The 25,854-nt window shown below is 41.0% G+C and overlaps 2 protein-coding genes across 4 annotated transcripts in view; one reads left to right on the top strand and one right to left on the bottom strand.

The window, feature by feature from the left end:
- PPHLN1 (periphilin 1) overlaps positions 1-7,293 on the bottom strand; it is a 70,390-nt gene extending 63,097 nt beyond the window's left edge. For both annotated transcript variants that reach the window (XM_065692334.1, XM_065692248.1), the window contains exons 1-3: positions 6,315-7,293; positions 2,012-2,059; positions 567-658 (exon numbers count right to left, since the gene is read on the bottom strand). In XM_065692334.1, coding sequence (XP_065548406.1) covers positions 567-658; position 2,012 — 93 coding nt within the window. In that variant the 5' untranslated portion in view covers positions 2,013-2,059; positions 6,315-7,293. The remainder of the gene's footprint in view (positions 1-566; positions 659-2,011; positions 2,060-6,314) is intronic.
- On the top strand, positions 6,954-23,700 carry ZCRB1 (zinc finger CCHC-type and RNA binding motif containing 1). Of its 2 annotated transcripts, none has more exons than XM_065692527.1 (8): positions 6,954-7,379; positions 12,113-12,200; positions 12,377-12,405; positions 19,076-19,187; positions 19,279-19,386; positions 21,473-21,582; positions 21,679-21,754; positions 23,054-23,700. In XM_065692527.1, exons 2-8 carry the CDS (start codon positions 12,117-12,119, stop codon positions 23,183-23,185), a joined length of 651 nt encoding a protein of 216 aa, XP_065548599.1. In that variant the 5' UTR covers positions 6,954-7,379; positions 12,113-12,116; the 3' UTR covers positions 23,186-23,700. The 2 variants fall into 2 exon arrangements, with proteins under 2 accessions (XP_065548599.1, XP_065548534.1); XM_065692462.1 differs by lacking the exon at positions 6,954-7,379 and adding an exon at positions 7,390-7,537.
- The last annotated feature ends 2,154 nt before the right edge of the window (positions 23,701-25,854 follow it).

Genomic DNA, 25,854 nt, shown 5'->3' on the forward strand with positions numbered 1-25,854 from the left:
TAGATTTCTATCAACTCTCTTCTTGATAAGCATTTCCCTTACAATGCTCCAAAATACAATTTCTTTAATAAGGGTATATTTTCAACATTTATTATAAACATTTCCTTCTATACTTTAAACATCATCATAAAAACTGCATCAGTGACAACAACAGTACTGAAAGCAGGTATTCTACCATCTCACAGCACTTCAAAGATGTATTAACATAAATAAAAAGTCTAGGGAAAAATACAACATAGTATGGCCTTTGGTCCTCCAGAAGTTATTAAAAATCCTGTGTTTAATAACAGAAAGAATTACATATACAAAAAATCAATACATATATTCTAAAACATTTTCAACAGATTTGGAAAAAAAAATAAATCCCCAAAACCAAACAGACAAGTTTAATTTTGTAGGCAACCTATTATCTCTGTGTAAATGCATTTGCTAGACTGTTGGCTTAAATGAATGAAAAAACCAGATCTTGGGGTATACTAGGAACTTAAATATGTATATAAATCCAGCCCTTACGATACAAGTCATGGCATACAGTATAATGCTAAAGAAAAATGCTACAGACTTACATTAGGATGCATCCTTGGAGGCAGACGTTCTCTTGGAACTCTTTCATAGTCATATCGCCCTTCAGACCACATTTCATCTCTTCGATATGACACTAAAGACAATAAAAATCCAATTAGCCAAAACCAGACTCATAATGAGCAGAAGAAAGGATAGTAAGCATAGAAATAAAGGTTCCTGGACTTCTCCCAGTATAATGCATTATTCACAAGCCCTGTACATAAACTTATTTTTCTAATTAACACTTTCAAAAGTGAGTCTATCTATTTACAGAAACTAATGAACTCACAGTACGCTCAAAAACAACCGAAAACCTGGAAATTAGTGTGGTATAATCAGGATAATTACATGACTTAGGTACTATAAACAGCTCTATTGAAATATATGCACATTGCAAATACCAGGTGTACATATAAATTCATACACACATACTTCATAGCAATTTTGATATTGCTTTGCTAAAAATAGAGGACTTCTTTTTAGAAAGAGTTCAACTCCTATTTATTAGGTTGAAGAATACCTACATTTTTATATAATATAATAACTTCAAATTATTTTATCATCTCACCATCCGGAAAGAGGACAAAGTTCCTGTGGTGCACATGAGGAATTTGCTAAGAATGAGAAAAATAACTGCTACTGCTGAACCCAGGACAAGGTTAAAACACATCACCCAGTTAGTACAGAGCTCCATGGTTTAAATACATAAGTGAAATGCATTCTTCACATACAGATTTTTCCTGTTTTAAATTGGGAGCCAGCAGAATACAAAAATTCCTCTTTCCAGAGAAAGGTGACTTTCAAAGTCAAGATTATTAACTAAATACAGGTGGAAAAGAACCATTGCCATAAGAGATTCTAGTCATGCTCTGTTAGACAACACAAACTTGAATCACAGAATCATAGAATAGTTAGGGTCGGAAAGGACCTTAAGATCATCTAGTTCCAACCCCCCTGCCATGGGCAGGGACACCTCACACTAAACCTTCCCACCCAAGGCTTCGTCCAACCTGGCCTTGAACACTGCCAGGGATGGAGCATTCACAGCCTCCCTGGGAGACCTGAAATCTTTCCGATTATTAAAAAAGTGACAAATTATATACCATACATCACTGAAAATAGGAAAGAAATTGACAGAACTGTATTTTTGGAAGTTTCCCTTCACAAAGGTAGTTCTAGCTATTAAAAATGATCAGTAAGAAAAAGAAACAGCAGTGCACATTCAGAAAGAGAAATAACATTATCTACTTTCACAGAAAAAAAACCCGCACTGGATATTGACTTATGAGGTTACATAAAAATATTACTACAGATGTTAAGAATCAACATGACACAAGGGTTTATTTACTGTCAACAGAAGTAGCACTACCTCAGATATGTATTTTTGTGAGGGGGCAAAAAAACCCCAAAACCAAACCAAACAAAACCAAAACCCTCACATACTTACTTTTCTGTCAGTTTTAGCAACTCTGCTTCTGAATATCCATTCAATTATCTACAAACAAGAAGAAACAGAAGTTAGCAAAATGTTCATATATATTCATAACTGTATTTTTTTAAGTAAATCAGGCATTTAAAATCAAAATCTTTCAACTGCCCCCCCATGATCTGTCTGAATTAGTACACAGGAACTCACCACACTCAACTAACAAAGAATATGAACTACTCAGCTGAACTCACAGTATCAAAAATCTCACCATGACAAATTGTTATAGATACAATATTTTCCTAATAAATTCCAGAGTTTTCTCTCCCTTTTATCATCTTTTAGTCACTACCTCAAGTCTCAGTTTTCCTTCCATTTGTTAGCAAAAGCTTTCGGAAACTAGTGCAACTGCTTTCTTAAAAACACTCAGAAAAATACTTAATATATTCACTCGATATTAATTCAGCTATCTTTGAATATCATTAAGGAAAAAAAAAATAAGACTCAGCTGCATGTGATGAGAGGCTAATGAAAAGTCTGACTTAAGAGAAGCTTTTCCTTTGGTAACAGTAAATCCTGATGAAGTTGCTCTTTCCTCAGCTCTTTCCTGTTCTAAGCCTTCATGATCAGAGATTTTGACCTTACCAGTGCTACAAATGAACCAGAGTACCTTCTTAAAACATTGTTCCATTTTATAACAGTCTTGACCTAAGTATGTTCCATAACCAAGTCACCGCACTAGTCTGATGCAGCCACAGGTCTATAAATCAAAAACCGACTAAACCAGTTGAGTTTGGTTGATCCTGGTTTTGGTAGGATAAGAGCTAGAGGGTCTGCTGTCCCTGCCTCTCTAGTAATTCTGAAACCACTGGTCATATTGCTATATCTGTTGGTCAGGCATATTCATCAGAAGCACCTTCCTGCCACTTTCACAGTAAATGCCCCAACTTTTTTTCATTTAGCTTTTTTGAAAGCCTTAAAAATTCACATCAAGGGCTATATGTGCATTAACTGTTCTTAGGCCAACCCTGTGCCCCCTTCCCATATCACCAGAAGTGATGTGGGATATGGGTTGATATCACCCATATCACTCTATCTGCTCCCACACTGTCCCCACAGTCCTCTTTTCTTTGTACCTAGAACAGCCCCTGGAAACTCCTGTATGTTACATGTAACAGGGGCAGGGGATAGAATTAGCTGAAGCAAGACAAATCATTATGCTGGCACAGCATCATGTGCTCCTTCTCAAAACCTTTGCCACTGGTCCCTCATGCACAAGCCTTGCCCCAAGGTGTCCATTCCTGCTCAGGGCTGGAGAGCACCCGAGCCTCCCCTGGAGCCCACCTGCCTTTCATGTGCCCACTGACACCTGAGGGCCAGCCTCACTCAGTTCTTAGACCAACAGCAGATATCCAAAGCTGGATTCAGATAAGGTTTTCAAGTGGAGGTTTTTTTGGCACTTTTGATATATACAGTAGTGTCCACGCACTGCTGCCCGCAGCAGCTGCTTGAAATAGTTAATTGAACACCATATTCAAAAAGCAACATGCTTCAGGTAAGTGCCGCTGAAGTGAGTGCAAGCTTCCACATCCTGCTGCTCTGTCAGTCAAGCCGCCTCCAACGTCTCAACACACACCACCACCAGCAGCCACCAGGCACTGCCATTCACGTACACGCTCTGTTATGTTATCAGGCAGTAAGCCTGGAAAAAAACATTGCAAATACTCCCATTTTTATCACTGTTGACGCACCTCACTGAAACTAGCACGAATTATCACCGGTATTTTGACAAAACAAAAGCATAAGCTGGAGAAAAAACAGAGATACACTATCAGAAAAGTCAACAGACTGCTGAAGAAAAAGAATCACAATTGCATAGACAAGTAGTAAGCATGGAGGTGGAAAAAGAAAATATCACAAGTGAGAATACTTTGCACTGATAGGAGTGAAATGAAGATTAACCAGAGAGAATCAACCATCAAGTACATTGCTCAAAATGCTGATAAGGAAAAAAAGTAGAAGGAAACTAAACAGACAGGGCCCAATGACATAAAGTAAGAATGCATTTGAAAATACCAAAAGAAAATAAAAAACAGAGGAGCATGCATTTCCTGGGATCTGGAGCACATTTAATCTGTTTCTAAGGAAAAAAAAAAAATTAATTTCTTAAATGATGTGACCTAACCCAGCCTTAATAACAACAAAAACCCTAAACTCCTGGGATTAATATAAGATTCCATTAACAAGGTTTCCAAAGATCAAGCCTCAAGTTTACTATGCTGTATTCACATCCATCTGTTCCCACAGTAAAAAGTTGTTTTACAATAAAGACTAAAAACCATTATGTTTTTGTTTCACACCTAACACCACTGTCACTCATATTTACTATTTTCTATTAGTATACAAAGCAAAGATATTTGATATTTCTTTAATATAGTGACATATAATCACTTGCTACATTAATTTAAACAACCTCTTCCTATTTTTGATCAGAGATGATGGTTTTCCCTAAAGCAAGGTCTTTATTTTCCTCAAATAAAGACACCCCAGCGTATGCAGAAGCCAATCTATTAACACAGCACAAGCTACTCTGCTGTGGCCAGCTGCCAAGAACGGCTTTGCTCTGATTACCTCAGCAATATATCTTGTTCTATGCTCTATAACTGATGTAATAAAAAAATGGTTTCTTCATCAAGCAGATTACACAGGTCACTCAAACTTTAGATTTTTTTGCACAACTGGATCTTCTTTATCTGTCATTTTTTTATTTTTGTTCCCTAAATCATATATGCTGAAGAAAAATCTGACACATTTGCAAAAGTACTCCAGTATTCTGCAATATTTTGTTCACAATTCTTGTCTGTTTACACTTGCTCAAGACATCAGTTTTCATCATGGCTAGAAACAGCTACTTCTCCAGGATTCGCAATTTTCCAGTGTGCGCCATCAGCCTTCTGCAGATCTACATTTTTGTTTCAAAAACTCAGCTTTCTAATCCAGATGTTCACATCTTGGCACATGTGAACAAAGCATAAAACTGATGCTGTGCTCTAAATGTAGGGGCAGGCAGCTGCCATATCTCTGATGCTACTGGGACGTATCTGGCCTTACACTGTTACTTTGACAAATGTGGGCCAGCTTTGTCTCTCCTCTGCTTTGAAAAGCTCAGATGCCTTTGTATGAGTAAGGCATAGGAGAGATGCTCAGAGAATTGCAACTTCTTAGACATATCATGAATAATTTTGCAACAGTTACTGCTTTGAGGACAAAGACAGGTAGAAAATACCACTTTTTTGTCCAACAATTAGAATTTCTATTTAATAACGCTTCAAAGATATCCCAGTATCTCTTACCCAGACAGGAAGCAAGACACAAAGCTGAGTTTGGAGGAACAAAAAGGTAACTTTTTCCTCCCCCCATACTTGGGACAGGCAGAAAACACTGAACAGACATACTTCTCTGTTGATAAGATGAAAAAGCAGAAGTGTAAGAGCAAAGGGAGAAATCCACCACAACAGTACATAAAATACTCTGATGGGGGGCACTGAAAAAAAAAACAGGAATACAAAAAGAACCCACCTCTTTCTAGTAACAAATGTCAGACTGTAAGATTTTCAAAAGCAATTAGAAGCATGACTGCGACAGATCTAGGTGTATTCAACCTAGATATGAAATAGCTTGAAGGAAGAGGCTTTTTTTCCAATCTTTCCTGACCTGTTCACAATAATTTGACTTAAAATAAGGCAAAGAAAAAAAAAGGGGGGGGGGGGAAGGAAAAAAATATTTAAAGAAGCACTGCCCACAAAAGTCAAATGAACTCCCAGCTCAAAAGGGGAAAAAAGCCAGAAATGTGTAAACTGAGTGAAATTATCATCTGCAGCAGCACACTGATGAGGATTTACAATCCCACTGGTTCAGTGTTCTTACCACATCCTTCTAATATATCACCGGGAGCAAAAGAAATGGAGGCAATGAGTTGGGGGTTATAGTAATACAATGACTGATGTATTAGTGCTTATCTTTATCTGAACACCTGCAGTTACCAACGTCCCATCCTTCATCAGTGTCAGTGCTACCTAAAGAATATTCTACCAGGCTGCAATAGGACTGCTACGCTAGCAACGACAATGCAAACAACTGCATGGATCACTGCCTCCAACGTGACTTTCCATCTTGCTGCACAAACATTTTTACAACAAAATATGTCAGTTCACCATACTGTTGCCATGACAGGTCAAAACTGCAATGCTTTCAACATTTACTCTTGGAAGTACCAACCAGCTCTGAATATTTCACCCAAATAATAGTATTGAACTCTACTCACTGTTTGCACAGATTTGATCAGTTTCCACGTCCTTTTGCGTCGTTCTAACAGAGACTTTGTTCCCTTGAAGTCCCAGACACCTCAGATAAAGAATTATTAAGACTACCCATGAAAACACTAATGCAGGGCAAAGAGAAATGCGGATGAGAATGAAGAACCATGGAAAGCACATTGATAATGTTTAAATACTAATAAAGGCTTTAAATCTACAGACATCCTGTTGTTAAGCTAAGCGTAAAGACTTATTCTAGTAGTTCCAAGGAAATCAGCCGAGTGACACACTTGTTTCTTGTTTATCCTTCTAGAAGCATAAAGACACTGATGCTGCACCCTCACACCCACAAGACACCTCACTGGAGGCATTTACAACGTGGTTTATGCAGCCTCCAAACATTCGTTACCAGTTATTAAAGTTTATATTAACTTTCAGGCGTACCCACAAGTGGGATCACCTTTCCCTTCAAAACAAAACCACAAATTAAACTGAGAACCGAAATCACTTGCGGGTTTAAAAAAGGGGTGAAAAGGTAACGTTTACAAAAGCCATTCCCGTCGGCACGCAGCAACCCCCGCCCATGGGCGGTTTTCCTTCCCGGTTCCTCCCCAACCCCGTCCCGCCACTTCCCAGACACACGGAGGAATAAGGAACCGGGGCGGGCAGCGGGACGCAGCTCCCGCAGAGCCCTCGGGGCCGCCGTCCCCAGCCCCAGGAGCGGCCTTACCGACGCTTCCGCGACCACCCGAGCACGTGTCCGCAGCGCGACAGCGGGGAACGGGGAGGAACAGGCCCCCGGGCGCCCCGCAACGCCTCACAGGGCAGGCGGGCGGCAAACCGCTGCCAGGGAGCGGGGGCCCACGTTGAGCACAGCAAAGCGTCACGTTCGCTCCACGAACGAGGGAGGCCAGGCAGCAGCTCCGAAGCAACGAGCCCGGACCGCGACCCCGGCACCCCGCTCACCCGCCTCTCCCTCCGCTAGCGCCGCACCTCTCCCGCCGCTTCCGGCGCTCCCCTTGCGTCATCGGAAACGTCCCCTCATTCCTTCTACCGTTGCCATCATCTATTGGGTGGGTGCCGCTCGTCAGCGGAAGAGTGCCGTCGCGCTGAGGAGGCGGTTGGGGCGGCTGTGGGGTAGGAGGGTGCGTCGCGTCCTGTCCTGCCGTCGTCCCGGCCGGTATCGCGTCGCACCATGGGTGCCCGTGCGGGGTGAGCCCCGCCGTGACGGGTAGGCCGGGGCCGGAGCTGCGCTGGGGGCCGCGGCCCCTTGAGGGGAGCAGGCGGGAGAGCCGGTGAGCGGCGGAGCCCTGGCTCGCTCTCGCCGTGGTTCGGGGGTGGCCGGAGCGGTTGTTTGCAGCCGGGGAGGTTGTGTGGTTGTGGCGTTCTGCGCGGGCCTGTGAGCATGCCGGGGAGGGACTCTTCGTCAGGGACCGCAGCAATAGGACAAGGGGTAATGGCCTCAAACTTAAGAGGGGAAGTTCAGGTTAGATGTAAGGGAGAAGTTCTTTACTGTGAGGGTGGTGAGGCCCTGGGATGGGTTGCCCGAGGAAGTTGTGAATGCTCCATCCCTGGCAGTGTCTCTGCCTGTGGCAGGGGGGTTGGAACTGGGTGATGCTAAGGTCCTTTCCAATCCTAACCGTTCTATGATTCTATTTGCCCTGTGCTACTTAAGTGACTATGTAAAGAAAAAAAAGATTGTGCTCTGGTAGCTTACTACATGCCCCTTGTGTAGGACAGAGTTGTAGCAAGTGGTTAATCCCCTTCTCTGGGACCAAAGAGAGCATCAGTTTGAACTCCTCGTTTACCACAGATTTTTGGTATAAGCTTGAGCCAAGTTCCCACCACAACTAATGGTTGTTGATGTGGGTCTCAACTCTGTTGATACTCTTAAATTGGGCAAAAGAAACATGTTTTAATTTTAAGGATCAAAATAGAACTCAAATTAGTCAGCCTGAGAGAGTGTGATGATTTGTGAGTCACTTTAATTGACTAAATCACAAATATAACCTTGCTGTTGTGCACCGAAAAACACACACAAACAGAAGTTCATGCTTAAGTTGGAGTGCTGATATTAAGTCATGAAAGTATCAGTAAATTCACTTGATGCTTCAGAGGCGTCGGAACTATTTTGTTGGTGTACTTCTGTGCTCTGGGATAGAGTAGAAAAGCCAGTTACTGAAAGTAGTCATTGTCTTCTCTTGTGATGCTTTCAACATGAGTGACAGATGCTGCATTAAGCATATTGGATTCAAGCAAAACATGCTCATGTGCCCAAAATATTTTCCAGGAGTCTAAATCATTACTGACAGATGGCTCTTGTTAAAAAATGCCTTCTTTGAGTTGTTAGAAAAGACAGAAAAAGATGACTTCAAGACAACTCTATCCTGAAAGTTAATATGTGAAAATGATAAATGAAGAAAACATTAATACTATAGAGAGGCTATTACATCAATGGGAGTTGTGCTCAACCTCATGGAGCTAATGTATAGGCTTCCAGCTCATGCTTTAAAGTTAAGCAGACAGGTATACCCTGAAGATCAGAGAGGCCCCGTAATAGCATTCACTACAAAACAGAAATGTTTTGATTTGTTGGAGAATTCTAGCAGGGTATAGAAGCCAGGTTGTGCGTGACTCTCAGGGGAGTCCCCTGCAGCAAGTAGAAAGCTCAGATGGGTTTTTTTGGGGTGGAGGGAAGGGGTGTTTTTTTCAGCCTAGGAAGTGAAAACCTATAGAGCAGAGAGACTGGTGATCAAGCAGAAAGAATATGATGAAAATGTTAAAATCATATTAGGCAGTTCTGTGAAGTTAGAAAGTTCCTCAAGTATGAGCTCTCTGAGCCTTGTAATGATGAGGCTGCAGGTGAGATATGTCCCATCTAGACAGCTTAAAGCTGAAACTAGCAGGTTTTATTCCCCCCTTTGCCTGCCCCCAGCTGGAAAACAGACCAGTCAATATGAAGCTGGTCTGGCAAGGTTGGTTGGCATCCATAAATAAAGGGAAGGAGGAGCTATTGTTCATATGGTGTTGACACGGTATCCCCAGAGGGGCTTCATGGTGGTTTAAAAGACTAATGGATTGGTTATGGCAGAGTAAAAATTAGCGTGTGATGTTTTAAGTTTTCTGGTGGTGGGAAGAATTGTGCCAGTGGTTGAATCTAAAATTACATTTATACTACTGTATTCACAACAGTTAATCAGAAATCTGCATGTTTACATGCTCAAGCTGTTTGAGAGATTGCTTTTGGTAGAATATTATTTTTGAATGTTCTGCAGAAGAGCTAGTAAGGAAGACGAGGCTTTTAAGTAGACAGATGAATGACCCAAATGTTACCATTGCGCAAAACTGTCAGTATCTGCTGAGTTAAATAAGATTTTTATGAACTATCCCAGTGACCCCTTAGTATTTGGAAGAGAAAGTCCTCCTGCAGATCTGTGAAAATATTCTTTCCTGGAGTACTAAATGTAAACCTTTGCCATCTCAAACATGACCATGGTGATAGCCTTACAGTTACTGTACTTCCTCTTTTATTAAAATTGTGCCTGCTTGGCAAGTCAGACATTACAGGTAAGAAATCCTGGCACAGTAGTCCTAAACAATAAGAATTGCTAAGAATATTTGGGCAGTTGAAGGCGGCAAGGCTGTTTCACTTACATTTGTCTGGGGGACTAGAAACAAAGCTCTGCCTCAGCTGTCTAGCAGCCAGCACTCCAGGGTGCCACACTCTCAGCTTGCTTCTGAAGAAAGTAGTGTGCAGCTGAAAATGGCAGTTCTGTAGCTTGCATTCATTAATAATTTCCTATCAACTAAGCTGTTAGACCTGTAGTAATCTTCATGTGACACATCAAATTCTTTTCAGAGGATTGCACTGTGATGGTGTGGAATATGTAAGCTGACTGCTCTCCAGTCGTGCCATTCTCACTGGCATCTGTTCATTAGTAAGGTGCTTGCTTTATCTCCTGTTACAGGGTGCTCTATCTTCTCTTGTCTTTTAGGCAGAGTTAAATTGCTGTCTACCCCCACATGAGGTTCGCCTCTTCTGTTTCCTCCTCTGCTATTGCAATATATTAGCATTTGCAATATACCACAATGCAGAGCTAAGGTATCTCTTACTGAATCTTTTGTATCCACTGTACATCTGGATAACTGCATTTCAGGCCATCTATTCACATGGCACGTTGCCAAGTCAGTCTGGTTAGGCTTGTCAAGGATACTAATGCCAAGCAGCAAGGAATGTGGGATAATGAATCTACTCTGTGTAACACCAGATGCAATGTGTGGCCTTTGACTGCAAATTTATTCTATTTTTATTTGCTTAACCTTTATGTTGCCATTTCTGCTCATGCCAAAAAACCAGTCTCTAGACATGGAAAACCTCAAAATTCAGTCACTTGGAAACTGCCACTCAAATGAATTGCAATACAGTAAGCATGTCAGGAAAGAGAAGCAAAACATTTGGATAATCAGTGTCTACTGGGAATATGAGGTCTTCAGATGACTGAATCATAAAATAGCAGAAAATAACCGCAGCCAGTTTAGAGTGTGATACTAGTTATTTTGTTGGCACTTGGCCAGGCAGTCTGTTCAGACTCACTATCAAAACATGCCCCTAAGAAACTGTGTACTGTGACAGATGTTGACTTTTAATACTTTAATTTCTTTTATCTCTTCATCAGCTTTTGTCTTAATTTTTTAAATGAGGTGGCCTTTCTGAAGAAATGGCTTGATCCTCAGGAATTGGCTAGAGGTGCCAAGAAGCAGGAATAAGGAAACTGGATAAGGAGATAATAGTTGGACTGCACAGGGAACATGTTTGGTGTGCTCTCTCCCAAGGACTGTGCTTTATTCTCATCTTGAATTTTGCTTATTGAATTGAGCCATGACTTCAAAATGGATCAAAGGGAAAAGAAATGTTTTGCCCAGACTTTAGCACCACTTAAAATTTTGGGAAATGTCCAAACACCAGGAAAAACATAGGCTGTTCAAGTTACTTCAGTTACTCTTCACCTAGCATTAGATGGTGTGTATGCAGTTATAACAGTGTTTTGAATTGATTCATTGTTTCCAGACACACTTAGTTTCAAGAGGCTGAAAGACATTGGAAATGAAAATGGCTTTGCGATTTCCCTGGTTCCTTGGTGTAGAGCAGCTGCTTGATCAGGACGAGGAAGTGGTGGGGGGAGTCTCTCTAGGGGATGTGCTGTGATTAGCTCTGGACACTTGTTCCTGAGCAAGAGATACAAGAGGAAATGTGTGCTGCTTTAGCATCTTAGATACATTCCAAAGTCAGTGTAGTATCTTCCCACTCCTACCCTCAATAATTAGGTCCCTGCTTTAGGGAAGCTTCCCTCCCCCCCCACACCCCCCACCCTTAAGCAATTGTGATTTATTCTTTCTTGAATGCAGCTGAACTGAAACTTGTATAAAGAATCAGATCATGAAGGTACTTGAACAAAGGTCAGTTATTTCCTATATTTGCCATGATGTTTGGTAAATGGATCTAAACCTTTATTTACTGCGGAAATCAGCAGATATTTATTTTAAGTGCAGACATGTCTGGTTTTTCATGACTTACAAATTGACTTGCATGCAGCAAAAATATACTTAAGATGCAGGAGAGGAGGAAGGAATGTACTAATTTCATGTAAAACAACAGAAGAGGAATAAAGTCTATGCTTTCCTGCAACTTTATAATGGATGACTGTCTGGGCTAGGTTTGAAAAACAACTTGAAGTTTTGCAACTTTTTTTTTTAATTGCTTTCTCTGTTGAATATAATTTAAACCTTCTCTTTCTCTTTTCATCAGGAAAATGAGCGGTGGGTTGGCCCCAAGCAAAAGCACAGTGTATGTGTCCAATTTACCCTTTGCTTTGACAAACAACGATCTCTACAGGGTAAGTTTTTTTTAAAAGCTGCATTGATCAGATTAGAGTTGTTGACAACAATTTTGAGTGTAAATACAATACTGATATATAGCTTTTACTTAGAAAAGTTTGTCTTGATAAATGTATTACTAAGGAAATGCAATTATCTATTGCTAAACCTTTTTATTTTTTTTTTTGTATTTCAGATATTTTCAAAGTATGGGAAAGTTGTCAAGTAAGTGACCTGACATGGCCTGCTATTTTTGTAGCTGTCATTTTAAGTATTTAATGTCTTTGCTTCACTGGACAGCCTTGTGCTTTTTATAATTTAGGAATAAACGTGGAACTGTATTGAAGTGCTGTCAATTTTTAATGAAGTATAAATTTAATTTAACAACTTGAAGTTCCTGTGCTTACATGCATGATGTAAGAATATTTGTGTTGGGACAGGTTTGCTACCCACCTCTTATGAGCAAGAGGAACGTTGTTATATACCAATGCTCTTTTCTTTTAAGTAGTTGAAACAATATTCTTCTTGTGTTATTTCCTTTCCCCCAAACACTGCCTGGGACATAAGTGGATTAGTGTAAAAGTGGGAGCTTCTACTTACGTGAACTAGACATCACAATTCCCACAAACAGTTCCCACAATTACCGTATACAATTCCTCTGTTTGCAGTTCTAGAAGGACTTGTTATTGTGACTGCTCAGTATTGTACTGAAGGTTAGGTGTAAGGCTGCATATTAACAGTTTTTAATATGTGAGGTGTTCATGAACACTACTTGGGAATACCTGTCTCTGTGTTCAAGTGGTAGATGTGATTGTCACAATAAAGAATTTGCTGGTTTGCTTTGTTTCTTGATTTTTTTATTTTTTAACTGGTCATAATAACCAGACTCAAGACTTCAGTTTTTAACCCTACACCAGCAAATATCTACTCTTAACTTCTAGTAGTTGATTTAATAATCTGTGAGATACAGAGCTAAATTAAAAGTTTTTCAACTCAGGAATGTGTTTGAGGTGACAAATAGCAAGAAAAAACATAACTTCTTCTGAAGTTGTAGGGTTTTTTCAAAATTTGAGAGGAAAATAATTATGTAGGGCTCTGGCAGACAGGCAGTGACCAGCACAACTGGGCACTATTGTTTCCAGGCTGGGGGCGTGTGACCTGTGTTAGTTGATTGCTGAACTACCAATCTAGAAAAATCGTGACAGAGGCATGAGTAATACTGGTGTTTGTCCATTGATGAGCTTGTTCTACATAAATGTGACACTGCTGATCTCCCTGTTATCATTTGGTAATATACCTGTACTCTGTGTGTTTGGGGGTACGAGTCTGCTGCTGTCCTGGCTTTTGAGCTTGTTTGATAGGAGAATCAGAATTGTATGAAGTGTTGGCTGTATGATGCGTTGCTTATTTCAAAGGTGTTACAGCCCCATTCTCTTTTTAATACTTTCTGGTATTTTATTTGCCTTTTTTTACTGTCATAGACAATAGAAATGGTGTTCTCCTGCACTGCGACCTGTGTGAAAGTAGCTCATTTAGAACTTGCAATTCTTGCCTGCCCAGTAACCGGTTTCCCCCATCTATATATTGTTTTGCAAAAAAATCACTTGCTGATACTTACTTTTTCTTGTAATGTTGTCTAGTCACTGCCAGAAGTTAAGCCAAATGCAGAAACTCGCAGAATATCATGTGTAAAATACTACCATGGGGTTTTTTATCTAGCAAAATTTGTTTCCTGTTCACCGGTTTCCAACCTGACCTGACTATAAACAGTGTCAATACTGTGGGGAGTCTACTGGTATCCCGTTTCACTATGAAACCGAGGCTAACAAAGATCAGTTTTTACTATTTGTAACTAGTCATTAATTCCCAAGAAAAATCTTTTCAAACATTAGCTTGATTTCTGTAGAGTCTTTCTTCAGGGACTTTAAAACACTTTACAGAAAGCTTTGTGATGCCATCTTTATGTGATGTCAGCTTTAACTTAATTAATAAGCTTTAATAGACTTCTTTTATTTTTTTTTCCTTGGCTCAGGAAAATCACTCTGGACTTTTTTTCTGTACTCCCATTTCTCACCCCAGTATACCCTGGCTATGATGATTTTAGCTTGCTTTGTTCACTGAGAAATCAGAATTTGTAGGGCTTCAAAAACTGCTTCTTAAAGATTTGTCATGCTTAGAATCATAGAATAGTTAGGGTTGGAAACGAGCGTAATATCTTCTAGTTCCAACCCCCCTGCCATGGGGAGGGACATCTTGCACTAACCCATGTCATGAGTACGTTTTCCTTGAAACCAGTATGCTTAATGCAGTATCTGTCACTCATGTTGAAAGCATCACAAGAGAAGACAATGACTACTTTCAGTAACTGGCTTTTCTACTCTATCCCAGAGCACAGAAGGACACCAACAAAATAGTTCAGATGCCTCTGAAGCATCAAGTGAATCTACCGGTACTTTCATCAACACTCCAACTTGAGCATGAACTCATTTGTGTTTGTGTGTGTTTTTCGGTGCACAACAGCAAGGTCATATTTGTGATTTAGTCAATTAAAGTGACTCACAAATCATCACACTCTCTCAGGCTGACTAATTTGAGTTCTATTTTGATCCTTAAAATCAAAACATGTTTCTTTTGCCCAATTTAAGAGTATCAACAGAGTTGAGACCCACATCAACAACCATTAGTTGTGGTGGGAACTTGGCTCAAGCTTATACCAAAAATCTGTGGTAAACGAGGAGTTCAAACTGATGCTCTCTTTGGTCCCAGAGAAGGGGAATAACCACTTGCTACAACTCTGTCCTACACAAGGGGCATGTAGTAAGCTATCAGAGCACAATCTTTTTTTCTTTACATAGTCACTTAAGTAGTACAGGGCAAGTAGAATCATAGAATGGTTAGGATTGGAAAGGACCTTAGCATCATCCAGTTCCAACCCCCCTGCCATGGGCAGGGACACCTCACACTAAACCATCCCACCCAAGGCTCTGTCCAACTTGGCCTTGAACACCGCCAGGGATGGAGCATTCACAACTTCCTCGGGCAACCCATTCCAGTGCCTCACCACCCTCACAGTAAAGAACTTCTTCCTTATATGTAACCTGAACTTCCCCTCTTAAGTTTGAAGCCATTACCCCTTGTCCTGTCACTACAGTCCCTAGTGAAGAGTCCCTCCCCAGCATCCCTATAGCCCCGCTTCAGATGAGGTCTCTACTCAGCCTTCTCTTCTCCATGCTGAAGAGCCCCAACTTTCTCAGCCTGTCTTCATACAGGAGGTGCTCCAGTCCCCTGATCATCCTCGTGACCTCCTCTGGGCTTCTTCCAGCAGTTCCATGTCCTTTTTATGTTGAGGACACCAGAACTGCACACAATACTCCAGGTGAGGTCTCAGGAGAGCAGAGTAGAGGGGCAGGATCACCTCCTTCGACCTGCTGGTCACGCTCCTTTTGATGCAGCCCAGGATACGGTTGGCTCTCTGGGCTGCAAGCGCACACTGCAGCCGGCTCATGTTCATTTTCTCATCGACCAGCACCCCCAAGTCCTTCTCCGCAGGGCTGCTCTGAATCTCTTCTCTGCCCAGTCTGTAGCTGTGCCTGGGATTGCTCTGACCCAGGTGTAGGACCTTGTGCTTAGCATGGTTAAACTTCATAAGGTTGGCATCAGCCCACCTTACAAGCGTGTCGAGGTCCCTCTGGATGGCATCCCTTCCCTCCAGTGTATCAACCGAACCACACAGCTTGGTGTCATTGGCAAACTTGAGTGAGGGCGCACTCAGTCCCACTGTCCATGCCAGCGATGAAGATGTTGAACAAGAACGGTCCCAACACCGATCCCTGAGGGACACCACTCGTTACTGGTCTCCAGCTGGACACTGAGCCATTGACCACAACTCTGCATGCGGCCATCCAGCCAGTTCTTTATCCACCGAGTGGTCCTTCCATCAAATTGATGTCTCTCCAATTCAGAGACAAGGATGTTGTGTAGGACAGTGTCGAACGCTTTGCACAAGTCCAGGTAGATGACATCAACGGCTCTATCCCTGTCCATCAGTTCCGTAGCCCCGTCATAGAAGGCCACCAAATTGGTCAGGCAGGATTTCCCCTTAGTGAAGCCATGCTGGCTGTCACCAAGCACCTTGTTGTTTTTCATGTGCCTTAGCATGCCTTCCAGGAGAATGTGCTCCGAGATTTTGCCAGGCACAGAGGTGAGACTGACTGGTCTGTAATTCCTCGGGTCTTCCATTTTCCCCTTCTTGAAAATGGGGGTTACATTTCCCTTTTTCCAGATGTCGGGAACTTCACCTGACTGCCATGATTTTTCAAATACGATGGCCAGTGGCTCAGCAACTTCATTCGCCAGCTCCTTCAGGACCCGCGGATGGATTCCATCAGGTCCCACGGACTTGTGCGCTTTCAGATTTTGAAGATGGTCTCGAACCAGATCCTCTCCTACAGTGGGCCCAAGGTCTTCATTCTCACAGTCCCTGTGTCTGCCTTCCAAGACTTGATCAGAGCATTTGCCAATGAAGACTGAGGCAAAGAAGTCATTCAGAACCTCAGCCTTCTCCAAATCCTGTGTCGCCAGCTCTCCTGATAGCTTCCGGAGAGGGCCTATGTTGTCCCTAGTCTGTCTTTTATTCGCTACGTACCTATATGTTGTGGTTTAAACCCAACCACAAACCTCGTTCACTCACTCCCCCCACTTCTTGCCCTCCCCCTGCTCCTGGAGGGACGGAGAGGAGAATCAAAAAGGATGCAACTCCCACGGGTTGAGATAAGAACAGTTCAGTAACTAAGGTATAACACAAATCACTACTGCTACCACCAATAATAATAATGGTAAAGGAAATAACAAGGGAAGAGAATACAACACCTCAGCACCAGCCAACAGATAACTCGCCCCACTCCCCCTGGCCGAGCACCAACCGATACCTCCTCCAACCCGGAGGTCTCCTCCAAGGAGGTCTCCTGGCCCTCCTGCTACACTTCCTTCTAGTCGGGACGCAACGCTCCTCAGCTTGTAGCAGGTGATCCTTGAATATCAACCAACAGTCTTGGGCCCCCGGTGCCCTCTAGAGCTATATCCCATGGAACTTTACTAAGCAGATTCCTGAAGAAGAAACGCTTGTTTCTTTCTATGCTTGTGTTATTAACTGGTACATTCAATATCCCAGTTAGATACCTGACAGTCATATTGGGGCTCATTTGGAAGTATTGGTGGAGTAACTTGAAGAAAGAATTAATAGTATTGTTGATAAGTCAGTTTTACTGACTCTTCAACTCAGTACATTCAATTAGACACATTCTTGTCCAAGAAGCTTTGGTAAAAAGCCTGTACCAAGCTCTGTCTTTCTGTGCATGTATTTGGGGGAAAATTGAGCTTTCTGTATTGAGCTCTTATTTAATACACTTTTTACTGTGTAGGTCATCTGTTACTTACGCAGGTTCCCTGGTAGGCCTTCTGCATTGGAGTGGAGTTTGTTTGGGTTTTTTAAAATTGCTCCATTACTACTTACAGTTTTGGCTTGCCTTATGGATGAACCTTATTCTGTCCATGGTGGGTGCAAGGAATAGCTTATTCCCCACTTTTTTAACGTGTACTTTTTGTTTGTTTGTTATTTGTTTGTTTCCTAGGGCTAAATACAATTGCTATTAAGATTGAAAGAATTCCCGCCCCTTTACCCCTTCACCTCTTGTCATTCTTTGTCTGCTGTTTTTACTGGGTTAAGAGCTTTCTAGAGTTTCCTGGTGTGCTACTGGAGCAGTTGATTCCAATGTGAAGGTGAAGATTTGACTTTGTATGTTCCATAAAATAACACATGCATCTACAATCTGCTTGGATTCCACTTAGAGATATTTGTAGAACAATACTGTGTGTATTTATCATTTCCTATCACGAACCTGTTTAACTGATTAGACTTACATGTACATAAATTCCTCAGTTTGGATGCAGTTCGAGTCGCTGTGTTTTTCAGTAGTGATAACAGTGGTAACATTACTCCTCAATTTCACCTGCAGTATGTGTAGTTGTCTACAGTTAGGTCGTCTTCAAGTCTATAGAGTATGTTCTCTGTTTTTCAAGTCATCCAAGGGAATAAGTTTTTAAAAGTCATCTCCATTCTATCTGTACAGAATCACAAAATCATTAGGGTTGGAAGGGACCTCTGGGGATCATCCAGTCAAACCCCCCTGCCAAGGCAGGGCCACCTAGAGCAGGTTACACAGGAATTTGTCCAGGCAGGTTTTGAATATCTGCAGAGAGGGAGACAACCTGGGCAACCTGTTCCAGTGCTCTGCCACCCTCCATGTAAAAAAGTTCTTCCTCATGGTGAGGTGAAACTTCTTGTGTTTTAGTTTATGGCTGCTGCTCCTCGTCCTGTCACTGGGCACCACTGAAACAAGTCTGGCACCATCCTCCTGGCACCCACCTTTGAGAGACTTACATCCATTAATGGGATCCCCTCTGTCTTCTCTTTTCTGGACTAAACCTTTTCAGCTCCTTAAATCTCTCCTCATAAGCAAAGCTCCAAATCCCTGTTCATCTTCGTGGCCCTCTGCTAGACCCTTTCTAGTGGCTTCTTGGTTTTTTGTGCTGAGGAGCCCAAAACTGGGCACTACTCCAGATGTGGCCTCATCAGGGTTGAGTAGAGGGGGAGGATCACTTCCCTCAACCTGCTGGCCACACTCTTCTGGATGTACCCCAGGACTCTATTGGCCCTGCTGGCCACATGGCTAGTTTAGCTGTTCCTTCGAATTTCTGTTTAAGTGAGCCTTTCTATTGTTAAATATGTTTTTTCCTTTTTGCTATATAACAAAGCTAAGATCCCACCTCTATCTTCAAGGAACAAATGTCTCTGAAGTAATTTCAGTGTATCAATAATGTGGTTATATGTTTTCAGAGTTACTATTATGAAAGAGAAAGACACCAGGAAGAGTAAAGGAGTTGCCTTTATTTTGTTTTTGGATAAAGAATCTGCACAGAACTGTTCTCGGGCACTTAATAACAAGCAGGTAAATTGTGGACACTTGTTCTGGCAGGAGGGTTGGGTTTACAGTTCCAAAATATTTACTGATTTTTTTTTTTTTTCCTAATTTGCTGTAGTTGTTTGGAAGAGTAATAAAAGCAAGTATTGCCATTGATAATGGAAGAGCAGCAGAATTCATTCGCAGGCGTAACTACTTTGATAAGTCTAAATGTTACGAATGTGGGGTGAGTAAAGCCAAAAATTAAGTAACGTATTCCATCTTCTGACCCTATTGTGGCTTAACCCCTGCTAGCAAATAAGCACCATGCTGATTCATTTCCACCCCCCAGCAGGATGGGGGGAAGAGAATTGGAAGGGTAAAAGTGAGAAAACTTGTGGGTTAAGAGAAGAACAGATTAATAATTGAAATCAAATAGTAGTAATAAAAAAATTGCAATGAAAATAAAAATAACAGAGAAAAATTAACCTCAAGAAAGGTAAGTAATGCAAATGAAAACAATTGCTCATTGCCAGCCAATGAATGCCCAGTCAGATCTCCTCCACCAAACTTCCCCCTAGTTTTATTGCTGAGCATGACATCATATAGTATGGAATCTCCCTTTGGTCAATTGGGGTCAGCTTTCCTGGCTGTATCCCCTCCCACCTTCTTGTGCATCCCCAGCCTACTTGCTGGTGGGATGGGCTGAGGAGCAGAAAAGGCCTTGACTCTGTGTAAGCACCGCTTAACAATAGCTAAACCATCCCTGTGTTATGAACACCGTTTCCAGCACAAATGCAAAACATAGCACTATACTAAGTCCTATGAAGAAAATTAACTGTACCCCAGCCAAAACCAGCACAGGTTCTTGGCTTGTTTCTTCAGTTTGGCCATTGCTGTTAAATCCTGCCCATGCTGTTATTTTTTTTTCTTTTTTGCTGTAGATATTACCAACTAAGGGAACAATTTTACCATTTTCAAGAATGATAGTACCCCTTTTGTCTTTTATTTGAGATTTGGGGGGGAAGACTGTATATGTGAGTGCTGCTTAACCTGTTGATCAGCATCCTGATCTGAGTATCAGTATGATGCTCTTTGATAAGGAAAACCTCCTTCAAAATACCTGTTTTTGTTGTACTTTTGGAAATTCATGGTATCACTGGCAGTAAAATAAATACTGAAAACAACTGGTTTTATACAGAAGTAGCGTATTTTAAGTTTTAGGCAAGTCCTCACTTTCCCTAAACGTAATAGCATAGGAGATTCGGATTTGGGTAGTATTTAATGTCAAATACAACCTTGATTTATATTCATAACACCTTTTAGAGCAGAAATGTTGACTCGCTCCTGTTTCTTAAACTGTTAATCATAGAATCATAGAATCATAGATTAGTTAGGGCTGGAAAGGACCTCAAGATCATCTAGTTCCAACCCCCCTGCCATGGGCAGGGACACATCACACTAAACCATCCCACACAAGGCTTCATCCAACCTGGCCTTGAACACTGCCAGGGATGGAGCACTCACAACCTCCCTGGGCAACCCATTCCAGTGCCTCAACACCCTAACAGGAAAGAATTTCCTCCTTAGATCCAACCTAAACTTCCCCTGTTTAAGTTTTAACCCGTTACCCCTTGTCCTGTCACTACAGTCCCTGACGAAGAGTCCCTCCCCAGCATCCCTATAGGCCCCCTTCAGACACTGGAAGGCTGCCATGAGGTCCCCACGCAGTCTTCTCTTCTCCAGGCTGAACAGCCCCAACTTCCTCAGCCTGTCTTCATACAGGAGGTGCTCCAGTCCCCTGATCATCCTCGTGGCCTCCTCTGGACTTGTTCCAGCAGTTCCATGTCCTTTTTATGCTGAGGACACCAGAACTGCACACAATACTCCAGGTGAGGTCTCACAAGAGCAGAGTAGAGGGGCAGGATCACCTCCTTTGACCTGCTGGTCACGCTCCTTTTGTTGCAGCCCAGGATACGGTTGGCTTTCTGGGCTGCGAGCGCAAACTGCCGGCTCGTTTATATCTTGACTTGAACATAAATGGTGCTGTAGTGTATTCGGCTATTGCAATAGTAAAAAAAAGTCTACTTTGCTTATAGCTTGTTCTCAATTTGCAGTTAAACATGCATATCGCCACTAATCTCTTAGTTTCCATGGCAAGCTTATAGAGAAGAGTTTGTCTTCTGTGTGCTAATTCAGCATTCCATTTATCTTACTAATTGCTTCCATTTTTTTCCCCCGTGAACTGTCTTTCATTAACTTTCCTCATGATATGTTTTAACAGATAGTTGTTTGTAATGGTTTCTGTTAAGCAGTATTTCTTTCTCTCCAAGGAAGCAGGACACTTAAGTTATGCATGCCCTAAAAATATGCTAGGAGAGCGGGAGCCACCAAAAAAAAAAGAAAAGAAGAAAAGAAAGAAGATAGTTGAGCCAGAAGAAGTGTATGTATATCTATTGACAAATTACTACTGTTTTTAGGAAGCTTTTTCATATTGAACATTTAAAGATCTCTATATTTTTCTCTTTGCACAACAAAGTGAGGAGGAGGAAGAAAGCGAAGAGGAAGGAGAAGACCCTGCTCTAGATAGTCTCAGCCAAGCCATAGCTTTTCAGGTACAAAACTGAAGCAGTGCATATTTGTTATTATTTAGATGCAATTCTACTTCTTTTTTGAGCTGCTTTGCAAAGCTCTGAGACATAGCCCTAGGACTGCCTGCTCTGTAACCCAGGGCCCTCAGTTGGTGGTTTCTTTTTTCTTTTCCCTTTACTGTTTTCACTATTGATGTGTTTGCGTGTTGCAGGTTTCTTTTCTTTTTTGTCCTTCAAGCTCTTTTGCTGCTTAGTTTCCTCCTGTCATCTCCGCTGTGATGTTCTATTAGGTTTTTGTTCCACAAATCCCACTTTACTCTGTTAACTGAGCATCCAGAAGAACAGTCATGTATAAATGACTAGGTATATTCTCTGTCTTCACTCACTACCTTGTCCTTCAATAACATCTATTTCTGGAGCATTTCCTTTGCCTTATGCAGTCCATTGTGGTCTCTAATGGACTTCTTTTCTCAAAACATACTTAATGCATTTTTTTGTTATGTAGGTAGATAGTCTGACAGCTGTCAGACTATCTTCAATACTTCTTTACAAGCTTTTCCTTCTCTACACAGAGCAAGCCTGACCTGATCTTCAAATTTCTTGGCTCCCTGGTTCTCAGCTGTCCCCTTGTGTGCCTTTGTCCCTCCAGAAAAACCTTCAAGAGTTCTTAAGATAGCTTTGTTCTGAATATGACTGTAATGAGTGCAGAACATTTAGATGACATAGTCCAAAAAAATCCCCAATGCAAATGTGCATAGTTATCCTCCCACAATTGGAAAACTCCACGATGGAAGTAAAATCTATAAATATAAACAAGCCAAGAAACTTTCTCATTTCTCTTGCTATCCAAAGATTTTAACTGGAATAGCATATTTCCCAGTAAAAATAGGAAGCATCTAGTTGAATAAACCTTTACATCCCCGAAGACGTTAATTTCCTGCATGAACGATTGCAAAAGTTATCAGAAGATTTGCTAGTGGAACAAAGCTGATTCAATCATGTCTGTTTAAAATGTGATGGATTCTTTGCTTCAGATCTCAGCTGCTCTACAGTTCTGTATGTTTGCCGTGGGCAAAGTTCCTCTCTTTAAAAATGGAGGGTGCTCCATGTGGCCTGCACTGGTGCGAAATACGTACTGTTTGCAGATGAGAACTACTTTCCTGAATGTTTTCTAGTGCATTCATTATGCAGTTTACCTGGAAATGGAGATAAACTCTTTGAATTCTTTAATTCAATAAGTTAAATGACAATTAGCATTATTATTTATGGAATGCATTGTACTTTTTCTTAATCCCACCTAATACTTTCCTTCTTTCATTGTAGCAAGCCAAAATTGAGGAAGAACAACAAAGATGGACGCAGACTGCAGGGGAATCTTCAATTTCAGATGAATCAAAACGTCCACGGATTAAGAAAAGTGCTTATTTCAGTGATGAGGAAGAACTTAGTGATTGAAATAATGCTGGTTTATATCCATGTGTAATATATACATAGTGTACATTTTGTAAAGTGCTACAAAGTTTTCTGTAATACAGATTTGTCTTGGTGTAGAAGGAATTTACCAAACCCTGTCCCCCAAACCTCCCGTCTTTTAATCTCTCTCTTTTTCAAAACTTCACCTTTCAAGGCAGCCTCTTAAGAAAATTATGTGTTTCTACAGTTAAAACCAGAAAAATATCTGGGAGAATGCTTTTTGCAGTTAGTATCTAGACCCAACCCCTGCAAGTGAAAGCTTTCATAAGAGAATTTCCTGAGATTTTTTTTCCTAAGAGGAGTTCCTCTTAGCATTACTGTTATCACCACCACTGAATCTTTAGGTATTGGTCTGTTTATTTTATGTTTGGAAGCAGTCCTTTAGTAGCATATGAATCTTGCACTAGTTCCTGGGCACAGGGTTGATTTTCAGCCTCAAGTATTGTACTAGTCTTTTAACTCTTTATGCAGTAATATAATAAATTAATGTCACGTCAGTTCAGTCTGTGAACTTATTTTAGGTTAAACAATACATCTGTCTGCTTACAAAAAGATATTAAGATGTTGAACTTCTGCCTTAAACACAGTTTTAGGAACTTGCTTCACACTTCATAGTATTACATGGACTGTATACAATATAGGCTTCATAGGAGATGCAAGTTGAAAGTGATGTGGCAATTAGTTCAGTCTTGAAACATACCTAGTATTTTTTAAGAGTGATAGTTCTGTTGCTTTTTCATTAAAAATGAGAATAGCCATATGTTTTAAAGATAGGAATGTGCATATATGCTAATGTGCTCAAATATGATCTTGAAAGTCTCTTGCTGTGATAAGGGCTTATACTGCATTCTTTCTCCTGACTGCAGTTTGGGTGCTTAACATGATAATTATGGTTATGCACAGGGTTTTAAATATACTTGTATCTAATGTGGATCACAGTTTTGTCTTCTCAGGCATCTGAACCTGCTGGCAAAATCCAAAGGGCACAAAGTTTTCCACGTACTTAAAAATCAGTTTTCATGTATACTTGGAACTGTCATGGTCTCTAAGCAAAGTGTGTTGGTGCCTGTTTTGCACCTAAAGCTGTTCAGATCTTTTATATAGGGTCTGCATCCTTAAATCTCTGTAGTGTTCTAGTCACGTTCTCCTACAAAGCCTCGTAGACACATTAGGAGAACAGTACAAAGCCCTGCAGCAGTGATCACTCCCAAAACCACAGACACATGGTGATAGTGGTAACCCTTTTACATTGGCCACTTCGTGTAGTCAAACTTTTAATTTTTAGGAAGCACAATATAAAACATGTTCGCACTTTCACACTTCAAAGAAGAGACCAGCTGGCCTCTGTTTCTATTTTCAGCTCTTCATGTTGCTCATCAGGATTTGATTTTTCTTCCAAATATAGAAAATGTAAATTCAAATGTATCATTATGTAGTCTTAATACTGATACACGTTCAAGTATATAGCTAGGTGCAAAATGAAGACACACATTCTCCAATGCAAAGCAGTCATATTCAGAAGGTTATTCTGGGGTCTTCTGTTGCTACTTTCACAAGAATTCAGAAACAAGAAGAAGGTAATAAAAGATTTTTCCGTACAAACTACTCAAGCCACAGAATGGGAAGAAATACGGAGCTTTATACATACAAAGGGCTTGGGATCGGTAATCCAACGAATGTTGTTTAGACTTTGTGATTTACTGCTGAATTTCAGAAGGATCTCTTCATACTGAATAGCTGAGTGCCAACGTGCCAGGTGTACAGTGATTTGCATTTATTAACTCGTAAGTTACATCTTGTGTGTAATAGTGAAGACTGAGGACTTCCAAATTCTGCTAAGGAAGAAGATCTTGCTGCCATTGTGCTTCTTTGCAAATGCTAGGTTAGGGCATAATGGCAGTAAAGTAAATAAATAAATGAAGAGCAAAACAAATATACTTAAAATCTACTACTTAAAATCAGGATTTGTTCTCTTCTCCAATACCATGTTCAGTGCTGGTTAAAAAAAGAGAACTAAAATGTGACAGAGGAGCAGCTTGACATTGTCCATGACTTTGGTTTGGGAATGGTTGGTAGCTTACAAGAATGAGGTTTTAAATGAAGTGATCAGGCAGCAAATTTCAAACTTTTATGACATTACGCTGTGTAATGTGTTAGTGGAGCTCACTGATATGTGACTTTTTCTCAGGGCCAAAGGGTCAAAAGTATTACACTTGTATGTGGAATGTGATATTTAAAAGTATTAGTTTAAATACAGTCTCCACTCAGAAATACCTTAAATTAATGACTACTTCTAACTGTAAAACATACAGACATATTAACAGTCTAGGAATGTTTTATTCTTACACACTTTACTGTTTCATATTTGCTACTGGTGTCTTGTCAGAAAGAATAAAAACAAAGCTGACCTTTGTTCTGACTTAATACAGTACTTCTTCAAGGGTTCCAGCAGCTGAAGCATGTTGATATATCTTTCTACTCTGCTGCTTCTGCCTCACTGCTTTCCCTGTAGGATTTGCCGCTGTCAGCATGAAGCGAGCGGTAGCTCAGTCCAGACTATTACAACTGACCCAGTGGTTTTCCTCTATCGTCTTTTGTTCCAAGCATAAAGTCACTTGAGGCAGGTGACACTGGAAAAGAAACAGATAAAA

Source organism: Lathamus discolor, chromosome 1, assembly GCF_037157495.1.
Source record: "Lathamus discolor isolate bLatDis1 chromosome 1, bLatDis1.hap1, whole genome shotgun sequence".
NCBI classification, from domain to species: domain Eukaryota; kingdom Metazoa; phylum Chordata; class Aves; order Psittaciformes; family Psittacidae; genus Lathamus; species Lathamus discolor.

Excerpts from the sequence above, each read along its gene's own strand:
- ZCRB1 (XM_065692527.1), top strand. The coding sequence starts at position 12,117 with ATGAGCGGTGGGTTGGCCCCAAGCAAAAGCACAGTGTATGTGTCCAAT. Across the intron at positions 19,387-21,472 it reads CTAAATGTTACGAATGTGGG|GAAGCAGGACACTTAAGTTA; the intron begins GTGAGTAAAGCC and ends TTTCTCTCCAAG. Across the intron at positions 21,583-21,678 it reads ATAGTTGAGCCAGAAGAAGT|TGAGGAGGAGGAAGAAAGCG; the intron begins GTATGTATATCT and ends TGCACAACAAAG.